Source organism: Zingiber officinale, chromosome 8B (assembly GCF_018446385.1).
Source record: "Zingiber officinale cultivar Zhangliang chromosome 8B, Zo_v1.1, whole genome shotgun sequence".
NCBI classification, from domain to species: Eukaryota; Viridiplantae; Streptophyta; class Magnoliopsida; order Zingiberales; family Zingiberaceae; genus Zingiber; species Zingiber officinale.
The window spans coordinates 66,628,905-66,644,705 of record NC_056001.1 but is presented as its reverse complement, the minus strand read 5'-3'; the positions used below and the strand labels follow the sequence as shown (position 1 = coordinate 66,644,705).

The following is a 15,801-nucleotide window of genomic DNA, read 5'->3' as shown; positions in this document are numbered from 1 at the left end:
GCAAGCGACATAGCAGATAACTTGAATGTCGAAAATAATTTTTTTTAAAATCTATTCATTCAGCAAAATAATAAAAAAAATAGATATCCAAAACATGCATTTTTAAGAAATAAGTGGCAAAAAAGATTATTGATCAACTCTCCTCAAATTAACTCTTCAAATGGTTTAAGTAGTTCTAAAGATGAACAAAATTTTAATTATAAACTCTAAAAGATAATAAAAGACTACAAATTTTTAGAGCCTATGAAAAAACTTTAAATGATAATTTTTAGGTTTAAGATTGAGTTATATGGGAAAACCTAAATCATAGGTCCTGTGATTCAAAACGAATTAAAAATTATAATCTTTCAAATACTGATCCAAACTATCTCAAAACTTTAGACTTTACAGTTCGACCTAAGTAAAAGTGAGGAAAATGCATTAAGTTAAAACAAAGAGATGAAGTCAATAAAATAGTTTATTTTTAATTTTTACTTTCTTGCTAACAAGAGCCTAAAACTAATGTTACAAACGGTTGAACACATTTATTAATAATAATAATACTAGTGATCGTGCACACGAGTCGTGTGTGTAATATAATATATTGAAATTACATTTATCCTTTATAATGAAATTATATTAATTAAAATATTTTAACATTAAAATACTAAAGTAGAGTTATTAATAGAGTCATTAGGGTAAAGTACCTGATTTATTTGGGTCTTTGAAAATCCGAATTATTTGGATTTTTGAGTGTCATCCTTACGTTCAGAATCAAAAATTAATTATTTGGGTAAGATTCGTCAGACCCATACAATAGTGCAATAATGCAATGGGTTTACTTATGAAAAAATATATTTAATTTAATATTATACTTATTTTAGTAAAAATAACTAAAAAAAATATATTTTTTTAACATGGTCGACTTAAAATATTTATAAAAACTTTTTTGATCATAGTGTTGTCAATTCTAAGATGTGAGACTAAAAAAAGCTATATTTTTTTATATAAAATAACTAGAAAAAATTAATGATGAAAAAAATTCATAATAATACGCCGCAGTTGAGTCTCGAATTCTAAATCACTGATTATTTTATTTGTGGAATTAATAATAAATCTTGAAATTATTTTTAGTGTTAATAGAAAAAAAAATAATGTTTTAAATTTTATCAAAATTAATTAATAAAGGAGAGAGATTTTTTAATAAAATAGTAAGATAATAATAATAACGGAAAAAGTATGATGAAAAGTATTAAACATTAATTAAGTGATCATATATCATGCTCGATCAAATCATAATGGTCGTTGTATTTGAAATTTCTAATATCCGAAAAAAAAAAATGAGAAAAGTAAAGCCACAAATGTCAATGGCGTCAAATTCGCCTTCCTTCCGTTTACTCGTCTTGGTCAAACCAAAATCACAACCTTCTTCCTCGCTTATTGTTCCTTGTCCTCACCTACCTCCTCTCTCTCTCCCCCACGTCATCCGCGGCCTCTTTCTTCACCATGTGCATATATATCACGTTGATTGAATCGGCTCCATAGGCAAAAGAACAATCTTTACTTTGATTGGATTCGTTTTTCTTCTCTTTCCTCGGTATCGATTGAAGCTGTGATGGGAACCGACGATGATTACCGGGAAACTGACGCCGGCAAGACGGACGGGGTCGGCTTCAGTGGCCCTCTCGGCAAGCGTGGCGGCATCGGCAGCAGCAACAGCAGCAGCCGCAAGAGCGCCCGCTTCAGCCTCTCTTCTTCCGCCGCCGGCGTCGATGAGGGAGACTACGTGGAGATCACCCTGGACGTGCGCGACGACGCGGTGGCGGTGCATAGTGTCAAGCCGGCCGGCGGAGCGGAGGAGGACTCGGAGATGTCGCTGCTGGCGCGGACGCTGGAGCGGCGGTCGGCCTCATTCTCCGCGTCGTCGAGGTTCCGGCAGGTGTCCCAGAAGCTCCTCCGGCTCGCGTCGCTGACAAAGCGGCCGGCCGCAGCACCCATCGACCGGTCCAAGTCCGCCGCGGCCCACGCGCTGAAGCGGCTCAAGTTCATCACCAAGGCTACCGGCGCCGCGGGGTGGCCGGCCGTCGAGAAGCGCTTCGAGGAGCTCGCCCTCGACGGGCGACTCCACCGCTCCCTGTTCGGACAGTGCATCGGCATGAAGGAGTCGAACGAGTTCGCCGGGGAACTGTTCGACGCGCTGGCGAGGAGGCGAAGGATCGCCGGCAATGAGATCACCAAGGATGAGCTGCGAGAGTTCTGGGATCAAATCGCCGACCAGAGCTTCGATTCTCGGCTCCAAACCTTCTTCGACATGTACGATTTCTTACCGTAATTAATAATTAAACAAAAAAACCGAATCTTGCGACTAATCAACGTGATCTGCCGAGCAGGTTGGACAAGGACCTCGACGGAAGGATCACAGAGGAAGAGGTCAAGGAGGTGATTAACTCAATTTCTAATCTCTTTTTTTTTTTTTGTTTGAAGATCAGCTAAACTCACGACGAATTTGAATAATTCAACAGCTGATCTCGCTGAGCGCATCGGCCAACAAGCTGTCGACGATCCAAGAACAGGCGGCGGAGTACGCCGCCCTGATCATGGAGGAGTTGGACCCCGACAACCTCGGCTACATCGAGGTAAGCGATTCCATCGCAGACCAGATGAATTTAATCTGACCGGTTTCGCTGATGGAGTATGGAATTTCAGATATACAATCTGGAGATGCTGCTGCTGCAAATGCCGAGCCAGTCGATGCAGATCGGGACGACGAACAGCCGGAACCTGAGCCAGCTACTGAGCCAGAAGCTTCGACCGGCGAAGGAGGAGAGCCTGCTTCGGCGGTGGTACCAGCGGTTCCGGTACTTCATGGAGGATAACTGGCAGCGGGTGTGGGTGATGGCGCTGTGGCTCTGCATCTGCGCCGGCCTCTTCGCCTGGAAGTACGTGCAGTACCGGCGGCGGGCGGTGTACGACATCATGGGCGCCTGCGTGTGCGTGGCCAAGGGCGGCGCGGAGACCCTCAAGTTCAACATGGCGCTCATCCTCCTCCCCGTCTGCCGCAACACCATCACCTGGCTCCGCACCCGGACCCGCCTCGGCCGCGTCCTCCCCTTCGACGACAACCTCAACTTCCACAAGGTGATCGCCGTCGGCATCACCGTCGGCGTCGGGCTGCACGTCATTTCTCACCTGACGTGCGACTTCCCGAGGCTGCTCCACGCAAGCGACGAACAGTATTACAGCTCGATGACGGACTTCTTCGGCGACCAGCGGCCGGACAATTACTGGTGGTTCGTGAAGGGGACGGAGGGGTGGACGGGCATCGTCATGGTGGTGCTCATGGCCGTGGCCTTCACCCTGGCCACGCCCTACTTCCGGCGAGGCCGCGTCCGGTTGCCCAAGCCCTTCCACCGCCTCACCGGCTACAACGCCTTCTGGTACTCGCACCACCTCTTCGTCGTCGTCTACGTGCTCCTCATCGTCCACGGCTACTTCCTCTACCTCACCAAGAAATGGTACAAGCGAACGGTGCGCACCCTGAAACAAAGCGAGCAATCTCTTCTTTCCCCTGTTCTCGCATCTACTGACTCCATTCCGAACACCGTGCTCTGCAGACATGGATGTACCTGGCGGTTCCGTTGATCCTCTACGCGAGCGAACGCTTGATCAGGGCGTTCAGATCGAGCATCAGGGCGGTGAAGATACTGAAGGTGGCGGTGTACCCCGGCAATGTGCTGACCCTCCAGGTTTCCAAGCCGCAGGGCTTCAAGTATAGAAGCGGACAGTACATCTTCGTCAACTGCGCCGCCGTCTCCCCTTTCCAGTGGCATCCATTCTCCATCACTTCCGCTCCACAGGACGACTATATCAGCGTGCACATTCGAACACTCGGCGACTGGACTCGGCAACTCAAAGCTGTCTTCTCGCAGGTCTGTGCACTGTAATCAATGATTTAGATTTCCAGGACCATAAATTAGTAGCTTTGTTTGAGCTCCGTTTTGCGATCTAGGTCTGTCAGCCGCCGATGGGAGGGAAGAGTGGGCTACTGAGAGCAGACTTCGATGACAACAGCAGCAATGGACTCGCTCCGAGGTGAGTCGAGTGAGTTAGAGATCTGGAAAGAAGAAAAAAGGGAGGGGGGACAAAAATTGATGTTTTTGTGGTGTGTGCATTCGCGCAGCTTCCCGAGAGTGCTGATCGACGGGCCGTACGGCGCGCCGGCGCAGGACTACAAGAAGTACGAGGTGGTGCTGCTGGTGGGGCTGGGCATCGGCGCCACCCCCTTCATCAGCATCGTCAAGGACATCGTCAACAACATGAAGGAGCTGGACTCGCTCATGCTCGGCCAAGAAGGCGGCGGCAGCGGCGGGGACGCCGAGAGAGACATCAGTCGGGCATCGACGTCGATGTCCACCTCGTCGTCGTCGTTCAAGACGCGGCGCGCGTACTTCTACTGGGTGACGCGGGAGCAGGGGTCGTTCGAGTGGTTCCGAGGGGTGATGAACGACGTGGCGGAGACGGACAAGAAGGGCGTGATCGAGCTGCACAACTACTGCACCAGCGTGTACGAGGAGGGCGACGCCCGCTCCGCCCTCATCACCATGCTGCAGTCGCTGCACCACGCCAAGAGCGGCGTCGACGTCGTCTCCGGCACCCGCGTCAAGTCCCACTTCGCCCGCCCCAACTGGCGCAGCGTCTACAAGCGCATCGCGCTCAACCACCGCGACAAACGCATCGGTAAGCCAGTCACACAGACTTTCACAAGATTAAAATATTATAAAATTCTAAATACGTGCATTACCTGTGCCAAGCGAAACAGCAGTCCATCGGGCAAAATCGAAACACCTGGATTACATTAAAAAAAATATAAATACATATATTAGAATTCCAATATAACTCGAAGGGCTTTGATGTTGCAGGTGTGTTCTACTGCGGAGCTCCGACGCTGACCAAGGAACTACAGCACCTAGCGCAGGATTTCTCACACAAAACCACCACAAAGTTCGAGTTCCACAAAGAAAACTTTTGATGCATCATTTTTGTCAGAGCAGTGGAGTTGCTAGCTGATTAGATTCTTATGGTTTATAGTTCACATGAGCAATACAGAATGTACAGCAAGATGTGTTTTTTAGTTGCTTTATTGCTATGGGAAGTTTTGTTCAGTGTTTAGTAAGAGATAAGAAGAAAAGGAGTCACAAGGCAATGGTGGTAGAAGCTGAACCAGCCATCAATTCAGAAATTAGTTAAATGATTAAAGGATGAGGTCAGTGATTGCTGCCTCTCAATTGTAGGACACTATTGGGGTGTAACCTAATCGGCATATATTGATGCTGACATTAACGGAGAAAAAATTGGGACGAGCATAAAAGACATGACAAAACTGAGAAGATTGGTTGTGTGATCAATTATACAACAAAGGAGTGGTGGCAAAAGCTTTGCAAATTGTTGTGAATTTAAATGGATATTGGAGCATCTTCTTTTTCTAAAACAGAAAAAAAAAATCAATGAAATATTCAACACTGTTATTGACCGTGAGAACTAAAAGGTATGCGATAATGCCAAGTCATCGTGAAAGCCATTGCAGAAGAATAACTTCGTAGAATGTGTTTCACTATACAAATTTATTGGTCATTCTATTGTTGTTTTAAAATCATGCCATAACTTGCATTTGGAAGTTTTTTTTAGAGAACTTGAAAATCAAAGATAATACAAAAATATTTTATACAAGAAAAATAATCTGATAAAAGATCAATATTGAGACGTGATTCGATCAAAATCAAATTCAAGAACCGTGTTCTAGTAGAACGCGGAAAGAATTAGTCAAAAAGAAAGGAATCTGCAGTTTGAGGATGACCATACAAATGCTAATGCATTGTAGTGTCTGAATAAGGTTGAACATGGACATTAATGCAATTTGGCATAATCCACTAATAAGTGGCATAGCGCCCCCGCCATCCATTGGTCAACATTATTGTCATAGGCAATCAGTGCTTTTGTCCTCGTGTCCTGTTATATTTCTTAGATATGCTATCATTTCTACTAAATATATATTTACTTGGAACAAACAATAGCAGGGTAGGATACAATTCGCCTAACAAGGTTGAAAATAAGATAAACGATTACCTCATTAGTGAAGAAAGAAGCACTGATTTCAGACTTTCCAGTTGGTTCAGGATGATGCCCTCTTGAGATCAGCATCGCCTCAGCTCTCCAATTTAATCATCACGTCTAGATGACAAGCTGCGTGCCTATACCAAACTGCAAAAATGAAATACAGATTTAGTACAGCATACACAGCAGAAATAAATTTAGAAGAAAAAGAATAACCTGAAAACTTTGGAAAGAAGAAAATCACATATACAGATCAGTTCGAGAATCGACCAAATGGTGACATCAACTTAGTTCATACAGAATTTTCATTCGCACATAAGCAAATAATTTGTGGTAATTGGTCCCTATTTGTATATGTGCCCAATTAATTTGATACGATATCTTTTTTAAAGCATAAGCATTAGGTAAACATGACCATTGATGTACTGTAAAAGTCCTGAAACTGAAATATATATTTCTCATTGCAACGGCAGAAAAAAGCAAAATCAAATCCAGCTCTTGGCACAGAAAACAGAGTTTTCTCATGAAGAAAAAGCCTTGTTTTTCCCAACTAGAGTGCTATTTGAGAAAAGAGAGTTTTCTCATGAGGAAAAAGCCAAAGTTTTTCACTGTCAAGTTGTTTATCATACACTAATTCGTTGAACAAGTTCTGGTAAGGTGTCAAGTTCTGCTGAAACCTGCGTTATTTCAGGAAAAAATAATATTGTTAAAGACAACCTTCAAGCATACTTTAGTGATTAGGTAGTAGTAAGTTGTCAAGTTCCTCTTCAACCTGATTTGTTTAATAAATTACAGCTAGAAAATATTTATATTACAAGATACATAATTTTATTCTATAAAACACAGATTCGTAAAGAATAATACAACTGTTTTTAGCACGTTTTGATTTAGTATCCTGCTCAGTTGTGAACACCGATGCAGTGAATTCTTATAGGAGATTAGAAACTAAACATGATCTTATGCAGATGAATTTAGAGATGGATACTCATTGGGAGGAAATGGCATGATTTAACATTGCAAAAATAGATTCGTTGGGAAGATCTAACCCAACATATGAACCAAGTTATTAAGTTCAAGTTAATAGTAAGGTCTAGCATATTCTTGAATAGTTTCAAGCAAGTTATGTTTGAATCAGCATTCTGGAAAAGAGAAGGTGGATTGATAGTTTGTACTGAGTTTCATGTTCTCAATTTGAACATATTCAACAAAAATACCTTTCATATTTGAATCAGCAGTAGTTGTATCAAATTTCTTGGTTTCTTTCCTAGTCACCAATCTTGTTTGTTTTTAGAATAACCGTTGAAGCCTGAAGCCATTTAACACATCATTATGCATGAGAGCGTTTCTTTATTTAGAATAAAGAGACATCTTTTATAATTTTTTACTCTGCAAATCTCAGAAAACCTGTCCAAACGTGAGCTATAAGATTCTACAAGTTCTCCATACTAAAGTAATTTGTTGTTTGGTCGATTCCTATTCCTCGATGAAAAATAATGTACTTCCAGGACAGAAAGGACCAAGTTAAGAAAAACATTGAAGGTAAAGGAAGAATAACAGCCCTCTATTTCATAAGAAAGAAATTGGTTCAAGACTTCGCTCAGTCACATGAGAATACTATTATTTGTAATGATCTATATTTGTGGATAAGTAATCCATGCTGCAATGTCGATAATTGGAAGATTTTTTTTTGTAAGACACCCACACTAATTGCAACTAGCTGAAGTTCAGCTAGTGCTTAAAAATGAATGAAGAAGACAATATTTAAGCAATGAACTTAGTAAAAGAAATGATCAACTAAGCTTCCTTTTACCCCTTACAGCTATTGGCTAATATTTTGTTTTAGTCTCTTCTACCCTTGGGTATTGTATAATGTTTTATTTTGGTGCCTCTCCAAGCTTTATGGAAAATATAACAAGAGTTGTCCGAAGAATAAGGAATAACAAACATTAGGCCAAAATACAAAATTGGAAATTTAAAGCCAAAGTAAAATAGTTATAATCAAGGTAACGGAAATTGATTTTATCATCATAAGATAACCTTAAACTAAGAATATATGCCTATACAAAAAAGGAATTGTCAGTTTAATGTCTTGTACGAATTAACGAAAATGTAAGAACCTATTTCATAATAAATATATGATATTAAATGGTGTGGCGATATAGGGAGGTCCACCTGACACAGGGTCAACTTCCAAAGTGGAGGTCAAAGTCAAGGTAGTCAACGCCAGGGCGTCAAAGAGCCGAACGGAGGACGATTGCAACAACCGATCGAGACAGTCAATATCCGATCGGCACGAGACGTGTCCAAGCGGACCACCTGTCCAGCTCGGGATAATATGACAAAATAATCAGGCATTCAATATGGAGCAACAAGATGCCAAGGAGATCGGAGAGTTTGTCCGAACGTGAAGGTCATGCTACTATACAGTCACCGCAGGGAAGAGCAACTTAGACAGAGCGAAGGGGTCCCGGTCGAACGGCTACCCCGCTTGGCCAAGCAACGAGACCTGGCCATCAACGGAGCGGAGTCCTGGCCGAGTAGTTACCCCGCTCGGCCAAGCAGCAGGACTGTGGTCGTATCACTTGATATCCTTCTAGGAGATAGTGCCGTTGACAGGAGGCATGGTCGACAGGCGGATCATACGACGGAAGCTTCTACTGTCCTATCAGGGATATGCATGCCCTGTTAAGGTATGGTGTCAGAGGTACTTTCCTGATAGGTCGCTTCATAGGATATATTGGAGAACGTGCCCATACCTCAAGGAGCGTGCACGTCACCCACCAGAGCTCTATATAAAAGGGGGTCCATCACCGGTGAAGGTACGCGTTATTCACTATTTGCACTAGAGTTACTGTTGCTCCGCTTACTTCCACTATTCCGGTGACTGACTTGAGCGTCAAAGGGCCAACGCCGAGGACCCCTTTTCTGGCTCGGTACTAACGTTACTTGTTATACAAAGCGGAACGAAGTCTATAGCCGGTCAGTGAAGTCGCCACATCCCTAGCTTTCCACCTTCCCACTTTCGGGCAGCTAAACAAGATGTATAATCAAAATTTTGACGATGACATCAAAATTTGAGATAACTCTTTTTTGTTTAATTTCCAAAAGATAAGTGAAACATAGTGCATAGAAACATGCAACATATACACCTTATCAGAGAGAACAGGGAGATTTTCACGAGGATGATCTTTAAAATACCTTGGTAAACGCTTGTTGTCTAGTTGCAACCCAGGAAATTTATCAAGGTAATATGAAAAACAAGTATATGCTGATGGATCATCTTTTGAACCTTTGATTCATCCACTTTGACAGGAAGGTTTAAGGGATACTGCCCAGATTGTGCAACCACAATCTCCTCATCAGTAACTAGTTGGAAATTGTTCTTTTCCATTAGCTGCATCAGTCAGAGAAGAGGAAAATATGAGGTGTTAGTCTGCTTCAACTGGAAAACAAACGAGAGAGAGTTTGGGAGTCAACAATTTTGAATCCTATTCTTCATGCAATAGTTTAAATTGTCATACTTTTTCTCAACCAAGATGTTTGGTTTTCCTTTTATTATTAGGAACAACTACATCACACAATATAGTTAATCAGAAATTAGCAAACTTGGAAAAATATGTGGAATTTTAGTTCCAGATCATCTATCTTTTGCGCAGGAAAGTTCTACAGTTTCACTCTCTAGCTATCATTTGCACCATCAAACAACAAATATAGTCGCTGCAGACACAATAGATCAATAAGTATCTGGAAATTTTCATTTGCATACACAGAAAAAATAAATGAAATTGATCCATGAAAGTTATTATATCAGTATATAGAGACACTTGACTTCAATGCATATGAATATGATTAGGAAGAGCTTTTAACAAGTAATGGGCGAAAACCGCATGTGCACAGTTGTTGTCAAGTAATAAAAAAATCGATCCCACATGTATGTAAAACCGACTACTGGTCGAAATCGCGAATCAAGTTATCTAGACAATCACAAATCGCAAGAGTCAAGAAAGAAAGAAAACGAATTGAGAAAACACGAGAAGGCATTGGAGAAATCCGAATTTGGGGAAACAATTTTAAGATTTTGGTTTCACCACGATAATTGTTGAAATCCTAAATACTATTCACTTTTCTGCTTCAATGTTTATGCGCATGCAAGTGGTCTATCCTGAGGTAACCGGTATAGACTTTTGAAATTATATCAATGTGCCTAGGGGTGTAAACAAGCCAAGCTGAGCCAAGCTTTGGAGTGTTTAAGTTTGATAAGGTAACCGAGCCAAGTCAAGCCGTGCCTAAAATGATCCAAGCTTTTGAAATGATTGTTCAATCTTGGCTTGGTTTATTTTTTATGAGTTTGAGCTTGGTTCAAACTTGAGTTGAGCTTGTTCATTTAGATGTTATCGAGCTCTTAATTCAAGCTTGACTTGATTTTAGTTCGTTTAGATGTTATTGAGCCCTCAATTCAAACTTGTTTGATTGTTTAAAACTTTTACTTGTTTGATTGGTTATTGAGCTTGATAATTTAAACTTGTTTGTTTATTTTAAAGTTTTATTTTGTTTATTTGGCATGCTGATAAGAGTTTTAATAATGAACATGGTTCACGAACATTATTCACAAACGTTGTTGATGAACATTAACGAGTTGAGCACATATGTGTTCAAGCTTGCTTGTTTAGTTTAACGAGTTGCTCAAACTTGTTTAATTAATTGATTTTGTGTGTATTGAACCAACATAAATAAACTTTTATCAAGACGAACACCGAGCTTATTCACGAACATTTGGTTTATTTATAGCCCTAGGTGTGTCTGCCCAAACACGACGCCTACTTTTAGGGTAACTTTATTAAAATGACCGCTTTCTCATGGAGGCACCTGTCACGTGGCCACATGGTTCTCTAGGTGCTATCCCTTACTTTGTGATGCTAAATCGGGATAAAGCCATTAGGCTCTATGATAGTCCTTGGTGCCCTCATGAGGTTTTGGACTACTTTCGTGAACAACCCCACACCTTGGTCTTTATGGGTTGGAGATTTGGATTCACCTTTCGGTCCTTCCCCGTGTCCCATGAGATATGAAGATGCACGCGGTTAGTGTCATAATCATGTATGCGCAATAAAGCCAGATCATAGATAAACATATCATGCGTTAAAAAAAGATAAATAAATATATAAAACGAATGTCAACAATAGATCGGGTGTTAGTATTAGCCCTAGTACCAATTATGAGATGATTGTAAAGAGCTCCTTTTGTATCATATTTCATTATTAATAAAGGCAAAGTTGGTTATTATATTTACTTCAATTCAGTGCCAAATGAATAAGTATAATAATATCTTAGAGTAGGATGTTCTAATCTACAACATATAATTGGTTGAATTGATAGTGAAATATTATAGATATACATAGAACACTACTCTTAGACATTCCTAGTCAAGCATTAATATACAAGGACAATATTAATGCGTTGAAACTAGCATGTATGTCAACGGATGACTTAGTCTCACAAGTCATGGATATGAGATATCAGATTGACACATAGGTATATATTAGAGAATATATACTGAATGACTCGCCATGAGAATGTTTCATGAATCGTTATATGAGTGTCATAAACATTCTCATGTGACTATTGGCATGAATAGTCCTTAGACCTGAAGTCACTACGGTTCCCTACATAAGACGTTGTATACTTTGGTATCGGTAAACGTCACCTGTAACAGGGTGAATTATAAAATCGATCATTGGGTATGCAATGAGTTATGCGGAGGGATGTGAGTGATGTAGATGGGATCTATCCCTTCCATATGACGGAAGCGATATCCGTGGGCCCCTTGATTAGTAGGACATAAGAATGCATGACCATGCTCAAATGAGTCAATATGTGATATTGAGCTTATTTGTTTTAGTGTGTCTACTTAGAGATCAAGAAACACAAAGATTGATAAGAGGATGACACGGTCTATGCCTCATTGATCAATCTAGATATCAAAAATAGAAGGACTAAGTCAAATAAGATAATAGCCACGGAAAGGTTAAGTTAGATCTCGACATTCTCGTCACTTGGGTAGCGATGATGCCTTACTAGATGCTACTCATTGCTTATGTATCTAAATGTTAATTTGGATATATTGCCAACATTACGAGAACCTATTGGGTTACACACAAAGAACAAGTTGATTTAGAGATGAGTTCATGGAGATAAGTTCATATGATGGATCATTGGATTAAATCTAATCTGAATTAGACTGATTGAGTTAGACTCAATTGGATCTAATTATTGGATTAAGTCTAATTCGAATTAGATTCATGGAGCCAATTTGGATTGATGTTCATGGAGCTAATTTAGATTGATATGGTTCAATGAGTTAGACTGGTGATGGTTCAATGAGTTGACTCATTGGGTGAACTTGAATTCAACTAGGAAGATGAATGGTCAATTTTGAACCATTGGATTGGAAGACCAAAGGATAAAATCCTTTGGTATTCATGAGATGGATATAAATATGATTTATGGATAAAATTTTCATTAGATGAAAAACTTTTAGTCTTCTTCTTCCACCTTCTTCCTTCTCTTGGCCGAAACCTCCTATCTTGGTTGCTAGCACAACCTTAGGTGGTTGCCTTCTCCACTTTGTGAGCTTGTGAAACAAACGAAGGCTTGTTTGTGTGGATACCGTCAGAGGAACGGACGCGTGATCGTGCTGAGATCCTAGTTGTCGAGAGATCGTGTGCACGCACCAAAGATATTACTCCCTACTTCATATAGAAACTTAGTATATGGTTTCCTTTCGCATGGATCTTCTGGAGAGGAACTAGATGTTTTCCGCTGCACTTTCGCGTGTTTAGCGCCCTAGTTCCCTACATCAGGCTACTCTCTCATCCTAGAATCTAGAGTATTACTCCATGGAGATGAAGTTACAATCGAAAGATAAAGAAGAAGACATTCTACAACGAATCAAAGAGACAGGAGAAGAGGAAGCTTAGTCGTGATGTTGACAGTGTCTTGCAAGCTCTAGGGTGGACGGAAACTTCGACGGCTCCTTAGAACTGCTCTCCTAGGATTCCTTGTCATGCGGAAATCTCCCTCCTTTAAACAAGAGCCTCCTAGGCCTTTTTATAGCCCTTGGAACCGACTAAAATGGAGGTAGATGCAAAAAATATCGAGGCATCGTCATCGTGCCACGATCGTGCTGGGAGGCAAGGGCGGGTCGTGTCGCTCCATGTGGCTGTTGTCGAGGGTTGGACACGGCGTGCCAACGAGCACGGCTAGACCATGTTCGGCACTATGAAGAATAACACAATCGTGCCTTGGGGCACGACCTAGGTGTGTTAGGCTCTAGCCATCTCTTTGTTGTGGCAGTATGGGGAACAGTTGTGCCTGGGGAACGGCTAGCCCGTGTAAGGTGTTGTAGTCCTCGTTTTTGCTCCGTTCTTCGTTTACTTCAACTGGAGGAACACACCCGTGCCATGGGACACCGCTAGAGCATGTTCCTTGCTTTGAATTCACATTCCAAGGCTTTGAGACTTTGATTTAGCTCCAATTTCACGTCTTGTTAGTTAAAAAACACAAAAAGCAGATCTCCGAACAAAAAGAATAAAAACAATAAAAAGAAGAAGATGCAAGTATGCAGGATATGGTCATGAGATGAAACAAAATGTATGCAAAATAATACTAAAAATCAGGCATGAAATGCACACATCAACAAGTCATTGGTCACAAAGTCTTTCATAAATATTGCAAGATCATGAGAAAGTCATCAAATCTTCAAATTGCAGAAGATACCATGCGCCAATAGTGTATTCAACTCTCTTGCAAAGCTTGACAAAATCAGGTTGGTCAGTTGAATGCTCTGAACTTGAATAAAGGCAAAAGTTCCGGTGTCTGAAACATACATAAAGTAGTAATATTGGTAAAAGAACAAAAGCCAAGACACTTGTTAGCGCAGATTCTGACATCAACAAAGAACATTATGATTGATGAAGTTAAGAAATGAGATGCATTCAATCCAACACTCTATCGTTTAAACATACAAATCTACATTTAGAAAAACTTTTGTTTCATTATGTGAATTGATACATAGCTATTAATCACGAAAGTCTGAACATAAACTTTATTTGACTTAAATAGGCCACTTAAGGATCATGTTTTGGCCATGCCACTCTAATCTTGATGCATCAAGTTGGATAGGTAAAATTAATTATGATCTGTGTCATAGATTGTTAACGGGTGACTCATATTTAAATGAATGTTAATGTGAGGGATGTTATGGAAGAAAAATCTGTCAAGATTTTTCGTAATAAAATTCTGTTACGATTTTATATATACCAGAATTTTATTATGATTTTATATAACAAAATTCGGTTACAGTTTTTTATAACAGAATTCTGTTGCGATTTTCCATAACAAAAATCTATTACGATTTTGTCGGGTTTGGGTTTCATGCACTATTTATAAGGATCATTGTAAACCTATTGTACAACAACAATCACAAGAATCATGTAATGTGATTCTCTTGTGTAGAGAGAATTCTAAAAAAGTTTCGGTCGTTTTGTGGAGTAGGCACGCTGCCTAACCACGGTAACTCTTCTTCTTTCTCTTTTTCTTCTCCTTCCTCGTGTTTGCTCTCCTTTTGTGCATCTTTGTCTTATTACTCCGCGTGATCTCTTCCTCTTCTTCCGCTTTAGAGGTTGAGAGGTGTTATCCCCTTCTTTGCGCAACATAGATGTTTCATATATCCAACTACTAGCCTAACTTCATATGTTATATGATTTCTTTAGCTTGACATTTTTTAGCATAGTAACAATCATATCTGAGAACTCTTTCACTGTTCCATGATAAATTATATCTTTCAATGGTATTTTCTGGATACTATACAATTAAAATTGACTGAGATAGGTACATTAGGCAATCTGATTACCAAAATGATGGAGATAAATCCAATCCAGAAGTAGAATACTCGAAGAAAAATAATCCTCATTCGCCAGTTTTTAGCGCGATTTGTATTTATTTTAGGCTAGAGCAAACAGGTTTCAAACTGGTCTAAGTGACATAGAATTGTTATCCCTGATTTCAACTTTGCCAACCTCAAGGTAAGGATGAGAAAAAAATTGAACATGTCCTTCTAAAACTGATGAATAAAACCTTTGATGAAGAATCTTCCCCAATTCGCATCCATAAAATCCAGGTTTCTGTTTTCCATTTAAACTAGTGAATAGCGAGGAGAAACAAGGAAGCTTTCTCGGAAACACAGCCAAATCGCAGAAACCAAACCTTCAAGCCACAAGCAAAGGGGAAGAAGAAGACGAGCATATCAAACGCAAGAGACGAAACACGCGAAAACTCTATCAAAAAGTGCAGCGGATCACATACCTATGAGACCGGGAGCTTCATGATGAGCTTAGGCTTGAGCAGCGGAATGGCGGATTCCCGCTCCAACCTTACCACAAGCTTCCCTGCGCCGTTCTCCGACAACAACATCTCGATCGGAGACGACCGCAAGATGAAGAGGACGCAGAAAATGCCGCTCTCTCTGCGGATCGGAGGCGAGGATTTCGCACGAAGAGACTGGAATCGAACGGGATTTTGAAGAGGCGAATGGCGGAGACTTGAGCACGCGAGGTCTTCCTCTCACTTTGCCCACCCTTATTAAAATAATCTTATTTCATGAAAAAAAATATTAAACGGTTTAAATTTTACTATATTGTCTTAGAAATTAAA

The 15,801-nt window shown here is 40.7% G+C and overlaps 1 protein-coding gene and 1 long non-coding RNA gene across 4 annotated transcripts; one reads left to right on the top strand and one right to left on the bottom strand.

Moving 5' to 3' along the window:
* Positions 1-1,522: 1,522 nt before the first annotated feature.
* LOC122014555 (respiratory burst oxidase homolog protein B-like) lies at positions 1,523-5,351 on the top strand. Its single transcript, XM_042570809.1, has 8 exons — positions 1,523-2,292; positions 2,370-2,418; positions 2,502-2,615; positions 2,686-3,507; positions 3,594-3,908; positions 3,989-4,071; positions 4,160-4,716; positions 4,899-5,351. Exons 1-8 carry the CDS (start codon positions 1,595-1,597, stop codon positions 5,006-5,008), a joined length of 2,748 nt encoding a protein of 915 aa, XP_042426743.1. The 5' UTR covers positions 1,523-1,594; the 3' UTR covers positions 5,009-5,351.
* Positions 4,754-15,705, bottom strand: LOC122014556. Of its 3 annotated transcripts, XR_006120706.1 has the most exons (6): positions 15,454-15,705; positions 15,226-15,354; positions 13,867-13,965; positions 9,289-9,484; positions 6,103-6,237; positions 5,388-5,985 (listed from the first exon to the last, which is right to left on the bottom strand). It is a non-coding gene; the product is annotated as an uncharacterized LOC122014556 (long non-coding RNA). The 3 variants fall into 3 exon arrangements; XR_006120707.1 differs by lacking the exons at positions 5,388-5,985; positions 15,226-15,354 and adding an exon at positions 4,754-4,824; XR_006120705.1 differs by lacking the exon at positions 15,226-15,354.
* Between the last annotated feature and the right edge of the window lie 96 nt (positions 15,706-15,801).

Coding starts and splice junctions, on each gene's coding strand:
- LOC122014555 (XM_042570809.1), top strand. CDS start 1,595: ATGGGAACCGACGATGATTACCGGGAAACTGACGCCGGCAAGACGGAC. Junction 2,616..2,685: donor ACAACCTCGGCTACATCGAG/GTAAGCGATTCC, acceptor ATGGAATTTCAG/ATATACAATCTGGAGATGCT. Junction 3,508..3,593: donor AGAAATGGTACAAGCGAACG/GTGCGCACCCTG, acceptor CGTGCTCTGCAG/ACATGGATGTACCTGGCGGT.